The following is a 25,106-nucleotide window of genomic DNA, read 5'->3' on the forward strand; positions in this document are numbered from 1 at the left end:
AACTTTATGTTGCTTTGTCAAGAGTTAAGAGTCGCAGTGGTCTCAGGGTTTTAATTCTAAACGAAGACGGCAATCCAAAGTCATCAACAACAAATGTCGTGTTCAAAGAGGTTTTTAATAATATTTAGGTAAGAATAATATTATTTTCATTTTAATAGCATGTTATGATTTACACTTTTGTACAAATCTTTACTATAGATATAACTAATTTATCTATAACTCTTTTTTCAAATTTGAAATGAAATGTGTAACAAGGAGCACAACATCCAATGATTTTCTAATGAAGTTAGTAAGATATTAGGTTGTTGATAAATTTTTATTAGCTTTTTGATATAAAATTTAGGGTAAAATTAACATGCTATTATTATAGTTATATATGTTCTTTTTTTTATCTCCCTCCTTATGGTTCAAGAATATTATAAACTTCGAACTCTTCTATTCATATTTTACTTTGAATAAAGATAAAATAACATATTTAACACGTTTATTATATAACGATGATGATAGTGTTATACTAAATTTAAAAAATATATGATTATAAAATATTATTTTTAATTTAATTTATCAAATTTAAATATAAGCCCGTGCATCGCACAGGTTTAACACTAGTATACAAAGTTGTGGAAACTATAGAAAGATCAAGCTCATGAACCATGCCATGAAGTTATAGGAAATGGTGATAGAACAGAAACTGAGACAAGAAACACAAGTAATAGAGAACCAATTTGGTTTTATGCCAAGCAGATCCACCACTAAAGCAATATACATGTTAAGAAGAATGATAGAGAGGTATCGTAATAATAAAAAGGATCTATATATAGTGTTTATTGTTTTGAAAAACACGTACAATAAGATGCCAAGGGAAACCTTATGGAAGGTTTTAGAAAAGAAGAGAGTAAGGATCACATATATTCGTGCAATTAAAGACATATATGATGGAGTTACAATTATTGTGAAGACTCAAGGTGGTGGGACAGAGAATTTTTCTATTGGTATAATATTACACCAAGGATCATCCAGTTAAGAGGGTGGATGAGATGGAAAATAAACAAAGGGTGAGAGACAGAGGAAGAACTAAGAAGACAATCTATAAGGTGGTCAAACAAAATCTACTTGTAAATAATCTCTCATGATACATGATAAAACTCAATAGCATTGTTTGATTCATGTAGCCAACCCCATCTAGTAGGACAAGACTTTGTTGTTGTTGTAGTATTTATTTTAGATTACAGCTATGCTACATTATATAACGGTTTATTTTCGTTTACAAAATTTTATATTGTTCAATGACGTACATTTTTCATCTGTTCAGTTAGTGCTTAAGTTTATAAATCATTTGTACATCATTTGCTTTATGTGACAATGACACATACATCATTGGTAAATTCATAAATCAGTTAGCCCATGGCTTGAAAACCACAAATTAAGAATATGAGCATTAGACTATATAAAGGGCAAATTACACTGACCCTCGATATATACCATATACAGTAACAGCTTTGCTTATCGTAATTTAAAAAAAAATTCTAAAAAGAAGGCTATGAGTCTATGACAAAGATCATACCTGTACCCCATAATTAACAGAAGATCGTACCCTGCCTAATTGGGAAAATATATTTGCTATGCCTGCCGCAGTTCTTGCCAGGGAAACCTACCTAACAGCTAACAACCCCCCACCATGTTAACTTCTTGAGGTATGCATACATCTTCGGCCTTTCTTTCATTACCTAGTTTGTCATATCTTCTCCAGCAGTGTTTAGAAAGATGCCCCTTCTTGCCACAAATATAACAGGCTATGCTCTTGCCATTACTCTCTGACTTATTCCTATGCATAAACTTATTGTCACTTTCCCTTGGTCCACCTTTATTGGAGTGGTTAAATCCTATCCTACTATAAGGTTCACCAACTCGTTTGAATCCGTTGCGAGATTCTTCCTCCATCCTAATACAATCAATTAGCCTCCATAAAGGGAGATACTCCTCGCGCATTGACTTGATGCAGAAGTCCTTCCAGGATGGTGGGAGCTTTGAAATGATGGCACTCGCATGAAAGTTTTCATCGAGAAACATTCCAGCAGCAACGAGTGAATCTGCAATGCTATTAAATTCTTGGATTTGCTCAACAATTGGTCTCTCGTCAACCATCTGAAACTCAAGATACTTTTTCACCTGCGCTCTCTTGCTTCCATGTTCCTCATACAGATAAACCAATTTTAAATCTTCCCATAACTCCTTAGCACTCATTTTTCTGTTTGCATAGAGACAAAATAGACTATCAGATAAATGAGTCAAGATATTGCGACGGCACATTAAATCATCATTCACCCATCTCCTTTCTGCATTCTTGGTTCTAGCAATTTCTTCAGCACTAGAATTTTCACCAAGCACAGCATTTGGGCTTAGTTCAGTAAGCACATAATCAATCTTTAACTGTTTCAAAAGTGATTCCATCTGCTGAGCCCATAATTGATAATTTTTCCCATCAAAACGGCTGACCTCAACAGGGACATGCTCAAGAGGAGGAGCCACATCAACAACTGAATTATAGGCATCTCCATTTTCCTTACCATGAAGCTCAGATCTACATTGCATGGATTAAATACTCCAGGTTAGGCCAATCAATGAATTTACACATAATTAATTACCTACAAACATGCTATCTTTTTAGCCAAAAAGTAATGTCTACTTGTTCAGAAGAATGATGAAATTTCTCCAACTATAGTACAACGGGGTATCATACAATTGGCAGTTACGAAACCATCATGGAAAGAAAAATAATATGATCAAAATTTTTCATATTGCATACAAGTGGCTTCCTCTCCATCACATTCCAACAACTAGCAATTAATGTCATTCTGAAGTAAAATATATGCATGTTATTTTCAAAGCTCATTAATAAACATCAAATACTCACTTCATCTTTCCTTCCAACTTTGTAATAGCTTCCTCAATAGCTGGCACATTCTTCTTGAAGGTTGACCATTGTTCAGATGATAAACTTATCCCTAAAAATCGGCAGTAGTTAGAGACAAAGGGTCTTTCCTTTTTGGAGTTTAGATAATCAATTTCTGATGGAAACTGAGCCACATAAAATTAAACACACTAATTGCATTATAGAATAATTAATCCTAAAGCAAAATCAGGGGCGTGAAACACTACAAATTATGCAAAGTGCAAAACCAACAACAGAGTTATTCACGTTATACTGAGACTGCCTTACTGTGAATTACTAAGCATGAGCATCAGCCACAAAGATTAATCAAAGATTGTTACATATGGAAACCACTCATTAATGGCTGTCAAGGGAATTTATAAACTTGTACAAGTAGAAGGGAAATGAGATATTGATATATTGACATATCATGACAGCCTGGTCCCAAGGTATAGTCCGTGTGGCTGTTTTGCTCAAATTCCGGTGACACTTGCAAGCTCAATAAAAGACTACAGTAAAGCAGGAAGTAATATGCAAGCAACATGTTCTGTAAGAGGAAAACAATTATACAACTATGCATAGAATAATCACCTTTGGAAGTGGGAATCTGTTTTCCATCTTTCTGGAAAAACTCCCTAATTGACACCAATGTTGTCCCTTTGAACTTTTTAACCACCACATTCCTTTTGTTTGACAGCTACATCAACCAAAACAACATCTACTGAGGCCAATGACCAGGAATTTAACATGCAAATTAATACAGCCACCAAAATTAGCCACTTAGAATACACATTGGAATGCAAAATACATGTTAAAAATGAGTTAAACTACATATGTATCCATATACAAATTCAGAGTGGCTTATCTTAGTGGTTAATTTTGGTGTGCAAATAACATTTTAAAATTTAATAATAATATATGATATTTAAAAAAAAAAAAAAAACAAAAAAAGCATTTCACTAAGTTAGCAATCGAATTTTGGGACCAGGGTTTCACCTGGAAAATGACTTGATCACAGTCATCCTTAACCTCCGTACTTGGCTTCGGCAACTGCAACGCCGCTTCTATGGACTCCTCCGGAGGAGCGATCAGTTCCGGCGGTTTCTGTTCGGCTGCAACGGTGGCGTCTTCGGCAGCGACGGTTCGAAGATAAGACTCGACGACGTTTCTGACGAAGTGCTTGCGGTTGGGATCGGAGAGATCGATGCCGAGTCGCTCGGATGCGGCGACTCGGATGCTGAACTCAGTAGTCTCTTCTATGTTGGATTGCTTGAGTAAATCCATCACCATGTCCTCGATTTTCCGTCGAGTTTCTGGTTCCAAATCCATATTGCGCAAAAAAAACAAGAGACCTAGGTTACGCGACTGAAAAAACGAAAGAAGAAGCGCAATTTTGAAACACAGTGAGCAAACGATAATGATAACAAGTTAATGTTGACATGCTCTAGTATATTTTGATATTCTTGTGGTTTCATTGAGATTTGAGGCATGGAATTGTCACGAGTGGAAGTGTGTTAGGAAGACAAAGAAAAAGTAGGTTCCACCGAGATTTGAACTCGGGTTACTGGATTCAGAGTCCAATGTCCTGACCACTAGACCATAGAACCAAGCTGATAGCTGCTGGCTTTTCTCATAATAAGAAGAGAGCTTTCATCAGAAAAGAAAGTTCTATCACAAATTGGGAGGTTACTAATAAGGGAGCCACTTAAATAAAGATGTTAAAAATGTCTTTTTTTAAAGATATTTTTTAAAAACTAAAATTTAATACATATAAGTAATTAAATTATATTATTTTTATTAAAATTAGATCGGACAAATAAATTTAGCAAAAAAATTAATAAATTAAATTTTGAATCGGTATAAATTAATATTTTTTATAAAAAATTACTACAATATCCCTATTATAAAATACAACTAAAATATTCCATATATATATATATATTAATTTTAAAAACTTTAAATTCTAACCCAATAACGACAGAGAAGAAAATGACTAGAATTTATGATTCTCAAAATTAATATATATAATAAGAGTATTTTAGTCATTTTATATAATAGGGGTATTATAGTCATTTAAAAAATAATATTAATTTAGACCGATTCAAAATTTGATTCACTATTTTTCGGTCAAATTAATTTGTCTGACCTAATTTTGACAACAATAACACAATTTAAGTGATTATATATGTTAAATTTTAATTATTAAAAAATATCTTTAAAAAAAGACGTTTTATGCGTTTTTATGGGAGCATTCCCCTAGAAAATGAGTTGCTTAGTTCATGATGATTTTTTTTTTTTCAAAAACTGGTGATGTTTATTTTAAAAAATTAAATCTATACGGACTATTTTTGTTGGGAAAATGAAGGGGTAGATTAAATTTCGACTAAAAGACTATTTAAATTCTTAGTCACTTGACTTAAGATATTTTTTTAAAGTGCCTATTTTTTATACTAAAGTGGAGCCTTCAAAAAAATTTTTTATGGACATTATCAAAATTCTACATAATAAAAGGAAATATGACGAGAAGGTAGATTTTATATCAAGGAGACTTACTTGGTGGAGGACAGAATATTGTGGAATTCAAACTATATAGTTTACATGAAGATTGAGAGATTGTGATTTAATTTTTTGTTTGTTAGTTTAGAAATTGGTATTAAAATTTCAGTCCATGTCTTCAAAATTTTAATATTTCAGTACCTCTAAAAAGTGAAAACACAGGTTATTGAAATTTTTTGGGACAGTGATTGAAATCTAACTAATACTTTTTTACCAAAATATCTTCATTCTAATCAATTAATTCCAAATTTACCTTTTGTGTAAATCAAATTAGGACTTCTTAGCAGCTTCTCTTCTCATTCGTGCATCTTCCATTCACTAGGACACCATTGATGTGTCATTGCCGCCATAGCCACCGTGGGGTAGTGAGGCGTCGTTGCACGTTTACTTTCGTAGGAACCGTGTTCTCAACTTCTCATCTTTTTTTACGCAGGACCAGCATCGAAAACCTCTAATTGCAGCCTCTGCATCGCCGGTGCTAGGTCCGCCACGTCGTCGTAGCCATCGCGAGGCATGTGAGTCGCCATTGCACGTTCATCTTTATAGTCACTGTGTTCTCATATCCAAATCTTCACCTATGCAGGACCAGCAAGACCCCAGCTATAGCATCTGCCGTATTGCCGCTGCAATTAGGTCAACCATTACCTTGTCGTTGTCATAGCTTCCGTGACCCAGGTTAGTTGGTCCGATCAAAATTTGTGTCCTGATCTACTTGTTTTTAAATTCAGCTTCCCAACTAAGAACATCCGGGTCCATCTTCCATACGCCATCCTTGAGAAAGGGACCATGAATCTTATTTATCTTCCATCGCACAAGAGTTTGAACATGGAAGAAGCTTGTATTTCTGTCTCCAAATTTCACTCATTGTTTACTGGATTTTTGAAATCAAAGAAGTTCTTCTTGCACAAGAGTGTTATTATAATCCTCAACCAATTGTTGCTCTTTTTGATGCATAAAAGAGTCTTTTCTCTCTTTCAAATGCTTCTGAATATAATTAATTTGACACTCCAGTTCATATTTTCTAATAAAGATGTTACCAAACACTGTAGAATTAAATTCAAGAGAATTCTTCTGCACCTCCGAAAATTTTTCTTGCACCTCTCTAAAACGAGACCACCAAGACTGTTTCACAATATCTTTGTAAACAGGATGAGTAGCCTAAGCCGCCATAAAATGAAAGGGTATGTTCCTTTTTAACTGCAGGCGCCCTTTACAGCGCACGAAGATAAGACAACAATCAGACTACAGTCTATTCAATATTTTTATATAGGCATCAGGAAAAATAGATAACTATCCACTATTAATACAAATTTGGTCTAGCTTTTTCGCTACCTCAATATTTTTTTTAAACGTCATGTACCAAAAAAAAACGTCTTCCAATAGTCTTCAAGTCAAACAGAGCACTATCTCCCAAAAAGATTGGCAAATTGATCAGCATGTCGACTCGAAAAATGGCAACTCTTACATTCATGAGAGAAATTAACTTCATTAAAATCACCAAGGACAATCCAAGTTCCTTGAAAAGTCGATGACTGAGCTACCAGGTAATCCCAAAGAAGACCTCTTGAATTATACTGCGGACTACCATAAATATCACTACACCTCTAAACCATATTTTCAAGCTGAACTTCGATCGTGACACACTGATCGTAAGCATCAACCAATTTATAGCAAGTACCTTGCGTTGAAGAAAGGAACCATATACCACCTTACGCCCTAATGCTTACATTATACCAATAGGATGGTATTCAATTATTTATTAGAACAATTTCAAATATTGAAAGGGAGAATGAGTCTCAACCACAATAAAAAAATAGGTCTGAATTTCCTAATAAGTTCTTTACAATTCACCTGGGTGAACTCATTAGAAGTATCTCTAATATTCCAAACTAAAATATTTAAACTATCCATAAAAAAAGTGACAAGAGAATATCAAAATAGGTGAATTTAACTTGCACCACCAACTTCAGGAGAAGACTTATCCCCTGGAACAGAATGCCTCGGACCTCCATGCACCACTTCTTTCGATTTCGTTGATGAGGCGCTTTTCTCTCACAATCGCAGAGACAAGTGGCAGTGTAACTCCTTCCGAAACTCCCTGCACCCTTTTCTTCTAAATTTTTGTTGAAACGTTATCCTCCCGAACCCCATTTGCAGATACCAGTGGCGATGTAACTCCCTTTCCCGATGGATTCTTGGCTGGACCCTCATGCATATATGCATCCACAGTCGCGCCTCCAATCGGTGAGTTTTGCAAGGAGGTCGGACGCGGTCGTTTCCTGATGGAGGGTCCTCGGATTGTTGGTGTGTGGAGAGAAGGTGGCGTCGCACACTGCTGGGTTACATTCTGCCCAACCTGGAATCTCGATTCCTTGGATTCGCATGGAGTCTGTGGATTGGGCATTGGGTGACCACCTAAACCAGTAGTCGAGTGTTTGGTTCCTTGGGCCTTAAGTGTAGGCTTGTGGCCCAACTTAGCATTTCCTTTCCTCAACACTTGATGTTAGCCCACATCTTCTTCTCTACATGCCTCATTTGACATTGACCCCGGTCCTATTCAATGAATCATCCGCTGACTTTGCATGCAAATTAGTGTAATTATCCTTGCCTAAAATTTTGTCCGTATCAATAGTTTCCATTTTGCTTGTTTTTTGAATTTCTGGATCCGATTTAGTGCCTTCCTGCGGCTCCCCCTGACCAGACTCCCTCTTTTCTTCCAAGGGATCCTTTACCAAGCATTGAGACTTATCATGGCCATATTTTGCACAAAATTCACAAAGCAGAGTTAGAATTTCATACTCCACATCGTAAATGACACCCTCAACAATGATATTCTTGATTACCGACAACCTTAGATTTATTTGAACACAAATATGGGCATACTCCCTTTCTCTGCTAGTTTGGTGGCTAAATTGACTTTTACCGAGACTTCTATTGCAGTTGCAATACGCAGCATTGCCTGCTCCTGATAATACCAGATTGGGAGACCTGAGACCTGAATCCAAACTAACGTAGAACTGAAAGATTATTCACTGGGTCAAAAATCAATAACTCATGATTTTATCGTGACATAGTGTCCCTCGATCAACCAAGGACTACCAAGCATGACCTTCTCACGATCCTCAGCGGCATCGAATTTTAGTAAGAAGTACCCAAATTTCACATATAGCATATTGAAACCTCCTTTGATGCGCCATACTACCCTCAGCTTATGAGAAAGAGCTGTGTAACTATACTTCCTGTCTAGGACCTTGATCATTAAGGCTTCTCTATAAGATTTGGCCAAACACGTCTTCGCCTCTTTCATAAAATTTACACACGGTGGCTAAAAATTACCATGCTTGCCTACCTTCGCAATACCATCTCTTGCTAATGCTCATACGAGTGCAAATGCCTTTGACTTTTCTATACCAATGACCTTATTTCAAAATGAGACCTTAAGAACCTTTTAAAAATCATCTCGAGAAAAATTATCCTTGTCACGGGATGCACACCCACCTACACTCTCTCCTTTATTTCTTCTGATGACATGGCTATCATCTTCTCCATGTTTCGCCCTCAATCCCTTGCTTCTGCTCTCTCTTTCGCTCACAATCTCTCCTATTCAAAGCACTTTTGATTGAAAACCTTCAATTTTAATTAGAATGATTTAGGACTAACAATATTTTGGTATTAATTAGATAGTAAAAATGGTATTACTTGTCTTTTGGTGAAACTGAATGAATAAATTAATGCTACATACAATATTATGGTATTATTTGTTAAGAATGGTAATACTTGATATCTAAATATAATGTTAATTGCAATATCTTGCGGCCATATTTCTTGTGAATGTTTTGTGAAGGTTGGCTGCTTTTTATAATTTCATATTGTAAGAAGAAATTACTAGCAATAACGTTTTATGTATCTACTTTCTACTAGCAATGTGGTTAATATCAACATAGAATTATTTAACATAATCATAATATGCCAAAAACAAACTCATTCAGCAAACTAGTTTCTACAATATGTCCATATACTTATTACAATCCAAAGTACATACTAGAATTTAAAAAACAAGACTATGATTTGAAGAATACAAACTACTAAACCAAAAATGTGAAAACACACTAACAATTTCAGAAATATAATTTTATTATCTAGTTTTCCAATTCGTTTGTTCAACTTCAAATTAGAACTAATATCACGACAGCGATCTTCGATAATTTTTTTAGAATGTTGGATTCTTGGATATTAATTAGATGGACCTGTCCATCTAAACCATCCACATCGTCTTACAGGACATGCATAATATTCGATACTCAAGTTAGTAATACTATTTGAGACTTATAACGGAGCTCTGAAATTGCACTCGTAAAAACCTTCGCCCATTACGCGAGTAGGATGCATGTTGCCATTTCTAACTATGTAGTCTATTAGAGTGCTTCCAAATAAATGAAAAAATAATTTATTAATACTAAATAAATAAAGATGAATTAAATTTTAGGTGTTTTTTATGTAAAAATAAATTATATATCTTATATTAATAAAAATATAAATTTTAAATTTATTGTTTAAAAAATTATGAGCATATGTTGAAATAGGTTTTTGAAAAATTTTATATGAGATGTTCTCGTCTCTAAAAGTTTTTTATTACATTGAATCTCTAAACTTTACAAAAGTAAGATATATAAGTCCTTATTTTAGTTAGATTTATTTTTTTCACTTAGATAAATAGATTCTCAAAAATGTAATGGAAGGACTTATATGTCTTATTTTTATAAAATTTACCGATCTCAACGTATTAAAATTTTCTTGAAGACGAAAATTTTCGACGCAAAATTTCTTAGGGACCTATTTGGATATATACCCAAAAATTATAGATCTGATTAAATGATTATAAAATACATTAAAATTTAACTCTAATTAAATAAATAAAAATAATAATTATTTTTTTATAGTAAATAATGATTACTTTAATTATATAGAATAATAGAATCTCTCTTATTATAAATTTATAATGAATTCTCTTCTGAATACCGATAACGCAAGGGTTAGAGGCGAAATTCATTTACAACAGAATCCACAATTCACCCTCCTGCAGCTCGTAGCCGTCCGATCAGATGACGGAGTCACCGTCGGATAGGCGGTGTAAGCGCACCGCCGGCCCAAATTGGCGGTGCAGCGGGGTGGCGTCGCTGGGAAAATCGTTCTGCGAGAAACACTTGCAGCAGCGTGCGCTTCAAGACCAGAAACGCAGAATTAAGAGGAACGAAGGGAACGAATCAGAGCGCAGGTCCAACAAGACCAAGAGGAGGCTGTCGACCGCGGATGACGTCAGTGCCGGATCCGAATTGGAAGTTTCCGTGTCCGAATTGATTGAAAACTCCGTCAGAAAGAAAAAAAAGAACGAGACGAAGAAGAAGAAACCACTTGATCAAGTTAGCTCAGCTTTATTTTTTTTAAATGACTGCTACTGTAATTTTGGTTTAATTTTGTCATGCTCTAGAACTGGAAATGTAGCATCGTTGTTTCCAACAGTGTTGAGTCGTTTGCATTTTCAGGAGAGTGTAAATGAGTGTGATATTCACGAGGACTCTGACAGGGGAATGATGAGCGTGAACGGTGTCAAGAAGGGTTCAGGAGTTGAAGATAAGAAACAAATGGTGAGGAAACTGCTATGTCGTGATCATTTATGAATTCCGACTGGTGGTGTTTAATCTTTTTAGAAAATTCACATTTATTAATCTTCATGATCATTATTTTTTATGTTAATGATGAAGGATTAACTTTTATTTTCACTGCAATGTTGGCTCCTCAGGGTAGCAAAAGCAACGAGGGTGGAAGTTTGATGTGTCATCAGTGCCAGAGGAATGATAAGAGTGGAGTTGTCTTTTGCTCAAAGTGCAACAGAAAACGCTACTGTTATGAATGCCTTGAGCGGTGGTAAGCTTTGCCCTTCCTGATGTTAATATTTTGAGAACTTGAAAACTGTTATATGCAGTCATCTTGAAGGAATTAATAATCTTCCCATTTTGATATAAGGTGAATAGCCTTTTACCTTTACTACTTTAGAGTTTCCAGCCTCTCACTGATTGTCTTGAATTAGGTACCCAGGTAAAACCCTGAAGGAAGTTGAGGAAGCATGTCCATTCTGTTTAGGCAATTGCAATTGCAAAGCCTGCTTGCGGGAGGTTCCGGTGCTTATGGTAGATGGCATATGATGAAACTTGGAAACTTTTGAAACTTGCTTACCTTATGTCCTTGTTTAACTATCTTCTTTGTTTTAACAGGACCGAGAGGTAAATTCCAGTGTCAAATTAAATCGACTGCGCTACTTACTCTATAAAGCCTTGCCTGTTCTGAGGCATATTCACAGGGAGCAAAGCTTAGAACTAGAGATTGAATCTAAAATAAGAGGTAGTATGTTATGGGCCAGTCTATAGAAATTTAGTTTCTTTGAATACTGTCTTTAATTTACTTGCTTTAATGATTCTGGGCATTAGGTGAGCAACTGCAAGAAAAAGGCATAGCAAGAACAGAGCTAGACAAACGTGAGCGCTTATACTGGTATGTTTTCTGAGTTTTGTAACCATTATGTTCCATCATATTTGCTTGTGATCTATCACTTTATCTAGGACTTTTGTGTATAGAATGATGCACTTGGTATAAATTTGCTGTGACAAGGTTTTGTAGCTGCAAGGGTTGGACTACTTCCATCTATAATTGTGTCAGTCCTATGTTGGTCTTGAACTGACTGCCTCCATTATAAATGGCAGTGACAATTGCAATACATCTATAATTGGGTTTTACCGGAGCTGCCCCAATCCCAGTTGCTCTTATGATCTATGTCTCATGTGTTGTCAAGAGCTTAGGGAGGGTTGCCAACCTGGAGGCATAGAAGCTGAAACATCCCAGGAACAATTTTCTGAGAGAGCTCGTAATCATGATTCATCAATAACTAAGAGTAAAAAACAAAGTAAAAGATATGGATGGGAGAGCCAGCTTGTGCCTACAAATTTTGATTTTCAAGCTGACATGTCCACCCCCTTCCCTGAATGGAATGCTAATACAGATGGTAACATTCCATGTCCACCAAAACAGCGTGGAGGATGTGGTACCACATTGCTAGAATTGAGACGTACTTTCAAATGTAACTGGGTAGTGAAATTGCTAAATAATGCTGAGGACCTCACCAGAGACTACACACCGCCTAATGTTGATATTACTGAAAAGTGCTCTTTATGTCAGATAAATACTATTGAAGGAAAAACCAATCTTGAAGCACGTAGGGCAGCATTCAGAGATGATGATAATGATAATTTCATATATAGCTCAAATGCCCGTGATATTTCTGATGATGAAATTGAGCATTTCCAGAGGCACTGGATGAGGGGAGAACCTGTTGTTGTGAGAAACATTCTAGATAAGACATCGGGTCTTAGCTGGGAGCCAATGGTTATGTGGAGGGCTTTAAGAGAAACAGGCTCCAAAGTGAAGTTTAAAGACGAAACTCGAAGTGTAAAAGCTATTGATTGCTTCGATTGGTGTGGGGTAAGTTATGCAAATTAATCATTTCAAAGAATTTGATCTATTGCAATGAAAATTTATTTTATTTACATGGTTCAGTTTCACAGGTTGAGATCAATATTCACCAATTTTTCCAAGGCTACCTAGAAGGTCGAATGTATAACAATGGGTGGCCAGAAATGCTGAAATTGAAAGATTGGCCCACATCCACCACTTTTGAAGAGCGCTTGCCTAGGCATGGCACAGAGTTCCTCATGGCACTCCCCTACAGGGATTACACTGATCCAAAATCTGGGACTTTGAATTTTGCCTCTAAACTTCCTGATGACTCACTAAAGCCGGATTTAGGACCTAAAACATATATTGCTTATGGATTTTCTGATGAGCTTGGTAGAGGAGATTCTGTGACAAAGCTGCACTGTGATGTGTCAGATGCAGTAATTTCTTCTCTAGGGACTCCTTTCAATTTTATTTTCTGAACATTGCCAATTTTCTTATTAAAAAATGTTATTTATAAATTGTACCCTCTTTTATTGTTTACACATATTATGGAAAGGTTTAGGTTAATCATGTGATATTTATAATTACAAAATTTTCCAACTATTAGACATTTGATAATATTGTCCATTTCTATCTCCAAGTTTTCCTCTTGGAGATTGGTAAAATAAAACTTATTTTCTTTTCTTTACTTACTCTTTATGATCTTCCCTGCATAATAATTCTATTGAATATGTTCTTGTTTCAAAATGAAACCTCTAATAATTCTATTGAATTTGTGTTTATAGTTATTGTCTTTCTGAGTTCATTTGGACGGGAGGAATTTGGTTTACAAATGGAGTCTAATCAATGTTAAAACTCCTAGCCTCCTTTTTTGACATTGTTTTAACTAGGTGTATTGTGTACCTTATAATACTATACTAATGTAACATAAATTTGTGATTTAGGTCAATGTGTTGATGCATACAACCAAAGTGGAGATAGCTCCTTGGCGGAGAAAAATAATAAAAGAATTGCAGAAAAAATATGCCGAAGAAGACTCTCGTGAACTTTTATGTGAAGCTTTAGGAGATGCTGATGAAAGACCTAAATCTGAAGCATTGAGCCATGATCAGAAGGCAGACATTGGAATTGGTAATATTTCACCAACTAGCCACGTGGATCAGTGCATTCCATCTATATGTGAAGAAGGCAAGAGTCAGAAGTTAGAAACACATGATCTATCTGCAAGTAGCTTAGCTAGTAATATGAGCAATAAGGAAGACAGAATGAGGATTGATTTTATAGATGATAAGGAGCCTGATGGTCCTGAGCTGAGAGAGTCAAAACAAGGCCTGGAGAAAGATACTTTGCAAACTGAAGATGGAGCTGAGGTTGCCCTCGGTGGTGCTGTTTGGGACATCTTCCGCCGGCAAGATGTCCCTAAGCTAATTGAGTACTTAAGAAAGCACAAGAATGAATTCCGTCATATAAAAAATCATCCTGTAGATTCTGTGAGTAGCTTTGCCAGTCATTGTTGATGCTCCCTCCCATATCTGGAAAGGGCCAAGTCAGTTTTTTGATATACTGTTTCTTTTACAGGTTATACATCCTATTCATGATCAAACTCTGTTTTTAAATGAGAGGCATAAGAAACAGCTGAAAAAGGAGTTCAGTAAGTTTTTCAATTAGTTTTCTTAGTTTAGACTTAGTTGAAACGTAATACCACACCGCATTAAAGATCCTCCTTTTTTATGCAGATGTTGAACCATGGACCTTTGAGCAACACCTTGGGGAGGCTGTCTTCATTCCAGCAGGATGTCCTCATCAAGTGAGAAACAGACAAGTAATTCATCATCTTGTGACAAACATGTCATTTTTCTTGGGTGCAACATGTCTGTTTTAAGTTCTAGCAAATTTCTCTTCTTTTTTGGCGGGATAAGGTTTTTTTGTTGTTAACAAAATTGTGGATACTTAAATATTCGAGTCACTTTTTGCAGCCACTAAAACGACCTAAAGTAAGTGTCTTTGGAAAAGGTTGGCATTATGGTAACAAGGCGTTACATGTTGAAAAAATTGAATTAACTAGAAGAATAAATAGTATATATTTGAGTCCCCCATCCAATTCCTTTAATTATTTTTAGTTCCCATGGGGTCTGAGGCGAATAGTAATAGTAATGCCAATGCTGAGGCCCAAAAGAAACAAGAGGATGGGCCTAATGAAGCCATTATGCAGAATAACCCAAGTAGCAAAAGGGTGAGGAAACCTCCCATATGGATGAAAGACTACAAGAAGTATGAGTGCATTACAAAAAATTATTAGCTTGTGCTGAGGTCAGAGTTAGTTACAACAGATTGGGAAATTGGTTGTGATATAAAAAGGAAATTATAGGGTAAGAAAAGGAATGATAGGTATTATGTTGCTATTTGATAGTGCAGACCTCCCTTGAGCTCAGGGTGGTATTAGTATACTGTGTCATTGATTTTTGCCTTATATATTAATTGAGTACTTTATATGTCAATTGAGTACACTTATTCTCCTTTGTCATATTGCTACTGTGATTGTTGTGAATTGCTGTGAATGTTTGTAGTGCCTATTAATTGGTGCTTTCATTGAGAGGAAATGGAGCCATGGCCCACGGAATCCGTTTGACCCGACTGGAGGAACTCACCTTGTCCAACACACAGGAGGTAACCACTCTTAACCGCAGGTTGGTGGAGGCAAATGAGAGGATCACCGACACGCAAATTCAACTTACAAACATGGACTCCTAACTGCGATCTATTGAGAAGTTTCTACGTGAAAACTTTAAGCTGAAAATGAAGGCCGCTGATTATGGCCCCGTTGGTGACGATGCCACAGATGGCTGTTCCGGTGTGGGATCAGTAAGCATGGGCACTAAACAGCCGTGGCCTCGGCTAAGGGTGAAAGTCGCTGATCTCCCCATGTTTGACGGCGAAAGAGTGGAAGATTGGGTCTTCCACGCCATCAGCACTTGGAGACGTTCGAGATACCCGTGGAGCAGAGACTTTGGGTGTTATCGTTTCATTTGGTGGGAGCGGCGTATGCATGGTATCGATGGGGGCATTAACAACAGCATCACCTACACCTACACCCGGGACACATTTCTGGAAGCGCTAGTAGTCAGATTTGGGAAGAGTCTCTTCTATGACCCTTGCACCGCCAAAGAATTGAAGCAGAGTGGATCGATGGAGAAGTACGAGAGCGAATTTGAAGAGTTGACCAACAAGGTCAATGGGCTGAATTAGGAGTGGATCATCTCCCTCTTTGTTGCTGGGCTTCAGGACCTGCTCAAATGTGAATTGCTCCTAGCCCAACCCACATCTTATGTCCAAGACGTTTCCATCGCTAAACTCCATGAGCAGAAGAACGCGACAATGCTGGGCTTATCTCGGGTCGGTAGCAATAAGGCCACAGTAGCCCAGAACCCCCAAGAGTTCTCACCCAATGACTACCCCTTCCACGAGTTCCATAGCCTCCGCTAACACACCCTCTTCTTTCCCAACACCATAAACAACCCCACAGCATTTAAGAAACTGACCAGCACTGATATTTGAGCACGAAGGGAGAAAGGCTAGTGTTATTATTGCGATGAACGTTACAGTCAGGGGTATCGCTGCAATGCTTCTTATCAGCTCCTCGTAGGTGAAGAGGAACTCCAGGAGCTCTTACATGGCACTGCCGGAACACTTGAAGAGGAGAATGACTCCGATTTGGAAGATGAGGGACACAGAGGAGGAACAACCTCCACGAATCAGTCTCAACGCCCTTGCCGGGGAGTTCCACCTTGAGACTCTGCACGTGAAAGGGACACATGCCAACCGACCCCTACTAATTTTGATTAACGGCGGTAGCACCCACAACTTCATTAAAGGGTCAATTCACTCAATTGCCAGGAAGCTCAATTTGTCTCTTAGGTAGCGTTTGTTTTGAGGTACTAGACGAAGATTGGGAGACTAAGACTCAGTATTATGTTTGTTGGCCCAAAGACTGATACTAAAATTTCAGTTTTTGTTTCCAAAATTTTAGTTTTTCAGTACTTCAAAAAAGTGGAAGCACAGAAGACTGAAATTTTTTAGGACAGAAACTGAAATTTTAATAATATTTTATACCTAAAATACCCTCATTTCAATTAATTAATTCTAACTTTATTTTTTGTGCAAATTAAATTAGAACTTTATTCTTATTTCAGTTTCTGTTCCTCAATTTACACCAAACACAATACTGAGACTTATATCAGTCTCAGTCTCTCGGTCTCTCAATCTCTATCTCTCTTCCAAAGGTAGCGTTTGTTTACAGGCACAGGACACTAAGATAGGGACACAAAATCGTGCTTGGTAGATGAGACATAGACAGAGACATTGTGTTCAGAGACACTGAGTTAGTGTACTTTGTGTCTATTCTGACAAGAAGGACATAGAGACACTAATAAAAGACAACTTATTTTTCATTTTTTCTTTCATTTTTCTTATTAATTTTTCATAATTATATTTTTTATTATTATATTTTTCTTCCAAAATTTTTTGAATGAAAAAAATGAGAATAAATTGGATTTTCATAATTTGTTCTAGTTTATCATCAAACAAAATATAAGAAAATTAATTTTTCTGTCTCTATCCTTTGTGTCTTATTATCAGTGTCTTGTCTTGTTCTGTTCTTAAAACCAAACGCAGCCTTATGTACTGGATCTCAAAGGCGCAAATGTGGTCCTGGGAGTACGCAAATGGGTTCCCTGCCACTATTGTTTCCGGTAGAGACCCTCTCTTCTTAAGTCGCATCTAGAGGGAATTGTTTGTGAATTGGGGTACTAAGCTGCTCTATAATATATCGTATCATTCGCAGGCCGATGGTCAGACGGAGGTTGCAAACCGAATGCTGGAACAATACCTGCGTCTGTTCACCCATTCCCACCCTGCAAAATGGTCATTTTATCTCAGTTGGGCTGAGTTTTGTTATAATAACTCGTTCCACACCACAATTGAGATGTCTCCACATGAAGCATTATATGGGTTTCTAGCCCGAACCATTCCAGGGTATGTGTATCGCTCATCTTCGGTTCAGGAAGTAGATGATTTGCTGCGAGTGCAGGAGTCTCTTTATATGGAACTGAAGTTTCGCCTCCAACAAGCATAGAACCGAATGAAACGATTGGCTAAATAGTCATCGTCGAGAGAAATTGTTCAATGTCGATGATTGGGTTCTGTTGAAGCTGCAACCATATAGGCAAAGCTGAGTGGTGGTTCATGGTAACTTAAAGCTTGCTAAGCAGTTTTATGGGCTGTTTAAGGTGCTGCAGGGGGTAGGGGCTGCCGCGTACAAGTTGGAACTTCCAACTGGCAGTGCTATACATATGGATGAAAGACTATGAGAAGTAAGTATGATGCGTCATAGGGAATTATTAGCTTGTGCTGAGGTCTGAGTTAGTTACAACAGATTAGGAAATGGGTTATGATATAAAAAGAAAATTATAGTGTAAGAAAAGGAATGATAGGTATTATGTTGCTATTTGATAGTGCAGACCTCCCTTGAGCTCGAGGTAGTATTGGTATACTGTTCCATTGATTTTTGCCTTACATATCGGTTGATTACTTTATATGTCAATTGAGTACACTCATTCTCCTTTGTCATATTGCTACTGTCATTGTTGTGAATTGCTGTGAATGTTTGTAGTGCCCATTAGGGTCATTGTCAAGGTCGAACCATTTATGTTTCTTATTCCACACGTATGTGGTTGAGAGAGTGATTTGTATAATTAGCAGCACATTTTCTTCCTACTTTTATTTGAAATGGACTTCATATGGTTCCATCTACCATGCTAACCAATATTAGTTTCTTATAAATTGTCTTAAACTTGTTTTTGTTGATCAGTCTTGTATAAAGGTTGCTCTTGATTTCGTTTCTCCGGAAAATGTTGGAGAATGTTTACGATTAACTGAAGAGTTTCGTTTGCTCCCAAAACACCACAGAGCCAAGGAAGACAAATTGGAGGCAAGTTTTTATATTATATCTTTGTTCTTTTGTCCATGTCGATGAGTCTTGTTCGTCGCCCGGTTTCCTACATAACTTCTATAAAAATATTATGTGTCATGGAAAGTGCTTGACAGTTTTGTGCAATTCTCTCTGTTTACAGGTTAAGAAGATGACGCTTTATGCTGTAAGTAATGCTGTTAGACAAGTCAAACAAATAATACCGGTCAACGAGTAAGATTGGTTCTACTATCTTAGAAGTTTGTTCATGTTTTAGCTACTTCTGCCATTGTTTTGACGAATACTTGTTACAGTTATAAACAGATTCCCCTTTTTCTTAATAACATTTAGGTGAATAAGATTATGAAATATGAAAATGACAAAATGTATCACTGCCATGTTATAATATCTAGCTTTTTTAGCTGATGCAACAATATCTTGTTAAAATGTGTTTGTAGTATTATTACAATCTTACCTTTAGCCAGTTCGGCTTTTTTCAGCGAGTTCTAAACTTTTTTGGTTTAGTCTAACAACATCTGGGAACCTTTGTCAAAAGAGCTTTAGGAGAAAGCAAAAAAAGAAAACATATTTGGTGTCAACTAGTATTTTTTTTAGGCCAACAAAGAAAGACACTAGACAGGGGGAAGCGAAAGAGAAAGAGCTAAATATCTATTAAATTCTAAACTTCTTTTTATATATATATATAGAAAAAAGTAAAAAAATATATATTATTCTCCCTACTGATGCGGGGTCCATATTTCCTCCACTGTCTACAAGACCCGCTCGCTTTATCCATTTCACGGATAGGAAAGAAATTTAGGAGGAATCACGATTCTGCTCCGGTTACATTAAATATTCCATCCCCCTTGAGTAAATGAAAATGGGTAGAGAAATATATTATTTTATCATTGGATACAGCCAACGGTTCTGGCCCCTCATTGCCGAACTTATATTTCTCTAATCTGTTCCCCTACAAACAAAATCAGTCTCACACTTGCCAAGGCATTCTCAGATTATCTCCTGCATGCCTGCCTATTTGACTCGTTTGATTCTGCATGTGCAACTTTAATTCACTTTCACAACCTATAATTATAAATATCCAACGCTGGATATAACCACTAGTTCGCTGATAAGTTGTTTTAGTGATGCTGTCCAATTTTAAAAATAAGTTATAGAGTATTATTTGTATATATAATATGTCAATTATTATGCTGACTTACAATATTTACTATTAGATTTTATCATTAGATGATATATGAATTTCACTCAAATTACATATATATCTCATTTGCTGACAGATGATGCATGAACCAGCCTTAGGTTTCATTCAGGCAACAACAACAATAAAGTCTTGTTCCACTAAGTGGGGTAGATTATATGAATCAAACGATGCTATTGTGTTTTGTTATATATCATGTTTACAGAGAGACTGTTTATATGTAGATCTTGTTTGACCACATCATGGATAGTCTTCTTAGGTCTTCCTCTGTCTTTCGTCTGTTGTCTGTCTTCCATTTTATCCATCTTCTTGACTGGATGTTCTATTGGTCTTTTTTTCACATGTCTAAACCACCTGAGACGCGATTTAACTATCTTTTCCACAATAGGTACTACAACTCTCTCCCTTATATCTTCGTTCTTTATTTTATCCAATCGCGTATGACCATTCATCCATGTCAAGTTGTCAACATCTTCATCTCTACCACACTCAGCTTATGTCGGTACTTTTCTTTAGCTGCCCAGTACTCCGTACCATAAAGTATAGCCGGTCTTATAGAGGTGCGATAAAATTTACCTTTAAGTTTTAAAGACACTTTTTTGTCGCATATAAAACCAGATGCACTCTTCCTATCATACACTTTTTTTAAATCGGTAAACACCATATATAGATCTTTTTATTACTATGATACCTCTTCCATAAAATACATTAAGTTTTCATCCAGACCCGAAAAAAAAAAAAACACACCAGGTTTCATATATTAATTATCAAATGTACGTGTAGTAACATTTTTAAAAAAATATAGATTTGTAAATAGAAAAGGATTATATAGCTGTAATATATATTTATTCTAGGATTCCCTGATCAAGCTATTACTTTTTGAAACTTAAATCCGGATTCACTGTACGGACATAAGTGCCATACCATAAATTATTTCTTCTTTTTTCTTTCATAAGTGCCATACCACAATTGCATTACATACGAAAAATGCATGATTTGTACGGGTGAGAAAGGGACACATTTCACGAGAATCCATTCCCCAATCATAAAACACCCAATTTCTTAAGCTAAGGTGAGTAGACAAATACAAATACATCACCATTCATAATTCCATTCTAAACTCCAGGGAGAGAACAAGGTGTAGGTAGTAGGTGTTGAGCTGTTCATGCATGGTTGATCAATGCCGGAGGTGAATCACGGTTTGTCCATGTTATTTGAAACTGAAGAAACAGATTAGTTTTTTTTAGTTGTCCACGTTATCCTTCAATTCGACAGCCAAACAATTAATTTGTCACAAATTTGAGCTTTATTTAAGAATTTGTCACTAACCAATAGTTGCTGCATGCATAAGATTTAGGGGTGTATATGGGTTGGGTGAAATCAGATTTATTCTAACCCAAATTCGATCCAAAATATATACCAGATTTATTTTTTAGATTCTAACTCGACCCTAGACCCGATGAAACCTAAACATTTTTGGGCCACAATTATACTAGATCCAAACTGTGCTTTTAAAATTTTAACAATAATTTATAAAAAAATTATATATAAAAATATTTATTTATGATACACTTAACTGTTACTAAGAAGTTAATATTCATATTTAAACTTGAATTTATCAATAAATTTTAATTTGATATTTCTTTGATCTATTTTTTAATTTAACAAGTGTAATTAAAAATAAAATAATAATCTTATAATTAATATAACATAATTCATTTAAAACATATATACATTTTTTAGTTTTCTTAGGGTGCACATGAGTTGAGTGAAGTCCGGTTTGCATTGACCCAGATCCGGTCCTAAATAATGACTGAGTATAGTTTTGAAATTCTTACCCAACTCTAGACCTGGTGAAATCACATCAAATTTGCCTTAAAATGTTTTGAGTTCGGGCTGGGTCTTCGCGTCGAGCCGGATCATGTACACCCCTAATAAGGTGGGATTTGAACCCTCGACATTTATTTAAGCGGGCAAGTGAGTTGACTATTCGACCAATTCAAATTGGTTGAAACAGAATAGATTTTAATTCTTTATATATTTACTGGATTTCAGATTTTATTTTTAATAGACTGGAGTTTGGAATTATGGATATATTTTGGTATTATTTTTTATTTTTTGAAAAAATGATAAATAGGTCTTTTTACGGATATTTTTTTCCTTGACCATTTTAAAGTACTTTTAAGTTTTTGACTTTTTTAAAAGTGGGGCATATGAATCCCTTCGTTTATATGGGTTCGTTAAACTCAACAGAAAAATATGACATGGCTCTCGTTGCGCTGACTTAACCATTACGAAGGCACATGTGGAAGAAGAATTTTCAAAACGAGACAAATAAATCTCCCTTCTTTAAAACGATGTTGTTTGATTAGCACTCAAACAAGCGTCACAAGACCTTCAATACAACCACGATAACACATCACTCGCCATTATAGAATTCCTCGAGCTTCACACCGAGTCTGATACAATACTCTCCAACAACCCAAACCTCTCCACTCTCTCCTACCATCTTTCCCGCCTCAAGCACCTCTTCGACCACATTATCTCCACCACTTTCCGCCACCGCCCTTACTCCCTCTATTCCTTCGTCTCTCGACGACTCTCCACTCACTCCATCTCTAAGCTTACCAACTCCATTAAGTCTGAAATCCAAGCATGGATTGACCGCAAGAGAATCCACTTCCTCTCCTGTCACCTAAATGACCATCTTGCCCCTGACGACTTAATCACTCAGTTGACTCAGTTCCGTCAACGCCTCTCCGAGGATTTCAACTGTGACTTGCAGGTCCTAGTTCTCAAGAATAAGATTTTCTCTTCACTTGAATCGGTTCTCTTCAACGGTAAGTGCTCCCTCAATGTTTGGGAGCACGTAGGGCTGGTTGTGGCAATGCTGATTCAATTTAAGAAGGACATGTTTGTTGGGCAAGTTTTCATGGGCCATACCGTTCGAACTCTGGCAGGTACGGGCATGCTGCGTTCAATTGAGATTCTGTGTTCTCTGATCAGGTCAATCAAGTCGCTGTTTGTGGACGAGATTGAATCAAACGGTGAGATTTCGAACATCATTGGATTTTTGGATTGCCAGGAATTGGAAATAAAGGTTTTAAGGATGGGTTGTGTGCTTGAGATTGGATATTTTGGGAGGAAGGAAGCGGTAAAGGCCATGCTTAAGGAGGCTTTGGTGGAGAAGTTTGGGAAGCTACAAAAGTCAGAATTTAGTGGAGATTTGATCAATTTAGATTACGAGAAGAAAGAGGAAGATGAGAATGATTGTGATGAAAATGGAGAAGTTGGAAACGGGAAAAAGCAGAAGAGATTCTTGGAGGGACACCCTTTTGCAAGCTACGTAGTGAAGTTTGCAGTTATGTTGGAGGCTGAAAAAGGATTGAGGCAGAGGAAAGAGGACATTTAAGCAGAAATTCTCATTAGGGTTAGGAAGGCTTCTGTTTCTGATGCGGAAGCTTCCACCATTATTGCTAAGGTTTTGTGAGACACCTTCATATGTGCATCTGTAACTTCTAAGAAAGCACAATGAGAATTACGTCAGATTTTTTTCGTTAGGTCTGATGGATCTATATAGGGATGTCAATGGGGCGGGGCGAGGGCGGGGGATGTCTCCCTGCTCCCCGTCCCCGCCCTCAGATTTTGTCCCCGTCCCCGCCCCGATCCCCGCCGTGGGGAGATAATTGCCCCCATCCCCATTTCCCGCGTTCCCCGTGTTCCCCGCGGGTCCCCATTCCCCATCTTTTTATGTTGAATATTTATATGAAAATTACAATAAAAATTTTAAAAAATATAAAAGAAAGACAAAACATTATTACAACACACAAACATACATGTCTTATCCAAGATTACAACTTACAAATCAAGAAATATAAAATAAGAAATCATAATCCATAAAACGAAATTTTAAAATACAACTTCCATTCTTAAAAAAAGCCATAAAATAAAGTCTTCAATTTCCAACAAACAACTCCATGTTCTCTGTTAAAATACAACACAAATATGAATATGTTAACATACATCATAAACAAGAATATCATATATTTAATATGAATTTGACATAATAAAAAAATAATTACCTAAACTCCTAAATCCCCATATCCATCACATAGTCCCAAGGAATTGGAAATTTCGACCCTGATTTATCTATATTATATCAACCAACAATTTACAAGAGTTAAATTTAACATGAAATTGAAATTTAATACGAAATAAAATTTGAGTTATTAGTACTTTTACCTGAAGAGTGTATCCAGTGCTGAGTGCAAATTAACGCCTCAACAAGTTCACAATCCAATTTATTGCGATGTGGATGTATAACTCGACCACCGGTGCTAAAAGCAGACTCTGAGGCAACAGTAGAAATAGGAATGGCTAAAAAATCTCTTGCAATCTTTTGTAAAGTTGGATATTTCACTCCAATATTTTTCCAGTAGCCCAAAATGTCAAATTTTTCCAAATTTGTTTTATCTACCATAACACTCTCTTCCAAATAGAAATCCAACTCAGTTTTTGCGGCGCAGTCTTCAGATGTATCTTCCACAAATTGCAAGTAGATAGAGTTAAATTTTCTCTTTGAAGATCCTTCATCATGTCCAACATCCAAAGTAGAAGCTGAATTATCATCATTTGTTGCTCTTCTTTTAACCCTAGCCTTAAGTTGATATTCACATACTAATTCTTCCATCATTTTCTTCACCTTGCTCAGATGATTCTCACTTTGAGATCCATATATTTTAGGGAAAAAAAATTTCAATAACTTCATCTTATACCTAGGGTCTAAGATAGCTCCCACAGCCATGACTTCATTAATTTGATCCCAATACTTTTCAAACTTACTAATCATATTTGTTGCCATTCTATGAACTATCTCAATTTGAACTACACAACCACTCATTCAATGTCAATCTCATTTCACACAC

At 36.4% G+C, this 25,106-nt stretch overlaps 2 protein-coding genes and 1 non-coding gene across 10 annotated transcripts; 1 reads left to right on the forward strand and 2 right to left on the reverse strand.

Moving 5' to 3' along the window:
- Positions 1-1,423: 1,423 nt before the first annotated feature.
- LOC107491940 (uncharacterized) lies at positions 1,424-4,539 on the reverse strand. Its single transcript, XM_016112875.3, has 4 exons — positions 3,929-4,539; positions 3,524-3,629; positions 2,915-3,005; positions 1,424-2,581 (listed from the first exon to the last, which is right to left on the reverse strand). The coding sequence occupies exons 1-4, from the start codon at positions 4,259-4,261 to the stop codon at positions 1,663-1,665; spliced, it is 1,449 nt and encodes a 482-aa protein (XP_015968361.1). The 5' UTR covers positions 4,262-4,539; the 3' UTR covers positions 1,424-1,662.
- Positions 4,468-4,539, reverse strand: TRNAQ-CUG (transfer RNA glutamine (anticodon CUG)). The gene has a single exon. It is a non-coding gene; the product is annotated as a tRNA-Gln (tRNA).
- Positions 4,540-10,501: 5,962 nt separating this feature from the next.
- LOC107491941 (lysine-specific demethylase JMJ27) lies at positions 10,502-20,720 on the forward strand. Of its 8 annotated transcripts, none has more exons than XR_001592689.3 (15): positions 10,502-10,908; positions 11,032-11,133; positions 11,289-11,413; positions 11,577-11,676; positions 11,761-11,887; positions 11,974-12,037; positions 12,247-13,021; positions 13,105-13,434; positions 13,942-14,487; positions 14,576-14,648; positions 14,734-14,819; positions 15,565-16,929; positions 17,669-17,745; positions 17,838-18,366; positions 18,864-18,984. XR_001592689.3 is itself a non-coding variant. In XM_052251366.1 (14 exons), exons 1-14 carry the CDS (start codon positions 10,591-10,593, stop codon positions 20,262-20,264), a joined length of 2,841 nt encoding a protein of 946 aa, XP_052107326.1. In that variant the 5' UTR covers positions 10,502-10,590; the 3' UTR covers positions 20,265-20,720. The 8 variants fall into 8 exon arrangements, 3 of the variants coding, with proteins under 3 accessions (XP_052107326.1, XP_015968362.1, XP_052107327.1); XR_008000513.1 differs by having other exon boundaries at positions 15,565-16,912; XR_008000514.1 differs by having other exon boundaries at positions 15,662-16,929.
- The last annotated feature ends 4,386 nt before the right edge of the window (positions 20,721-25,106 follow it).

This window comes from Arachis duranensis, chromosome 6 (genome assembly GCF_000817695.3).
Source record: "Arachis duranensis cultivar V14167 chromosome 6, aradu.V14167.gnm2.J7QH, whole genome shotgun sequence".
NCBI lineage: Eukaryota > Viridiplantae > Streptophyta > Magnoliopsida > Fabales > Fabaceae > Arachis > Arachis duranensis.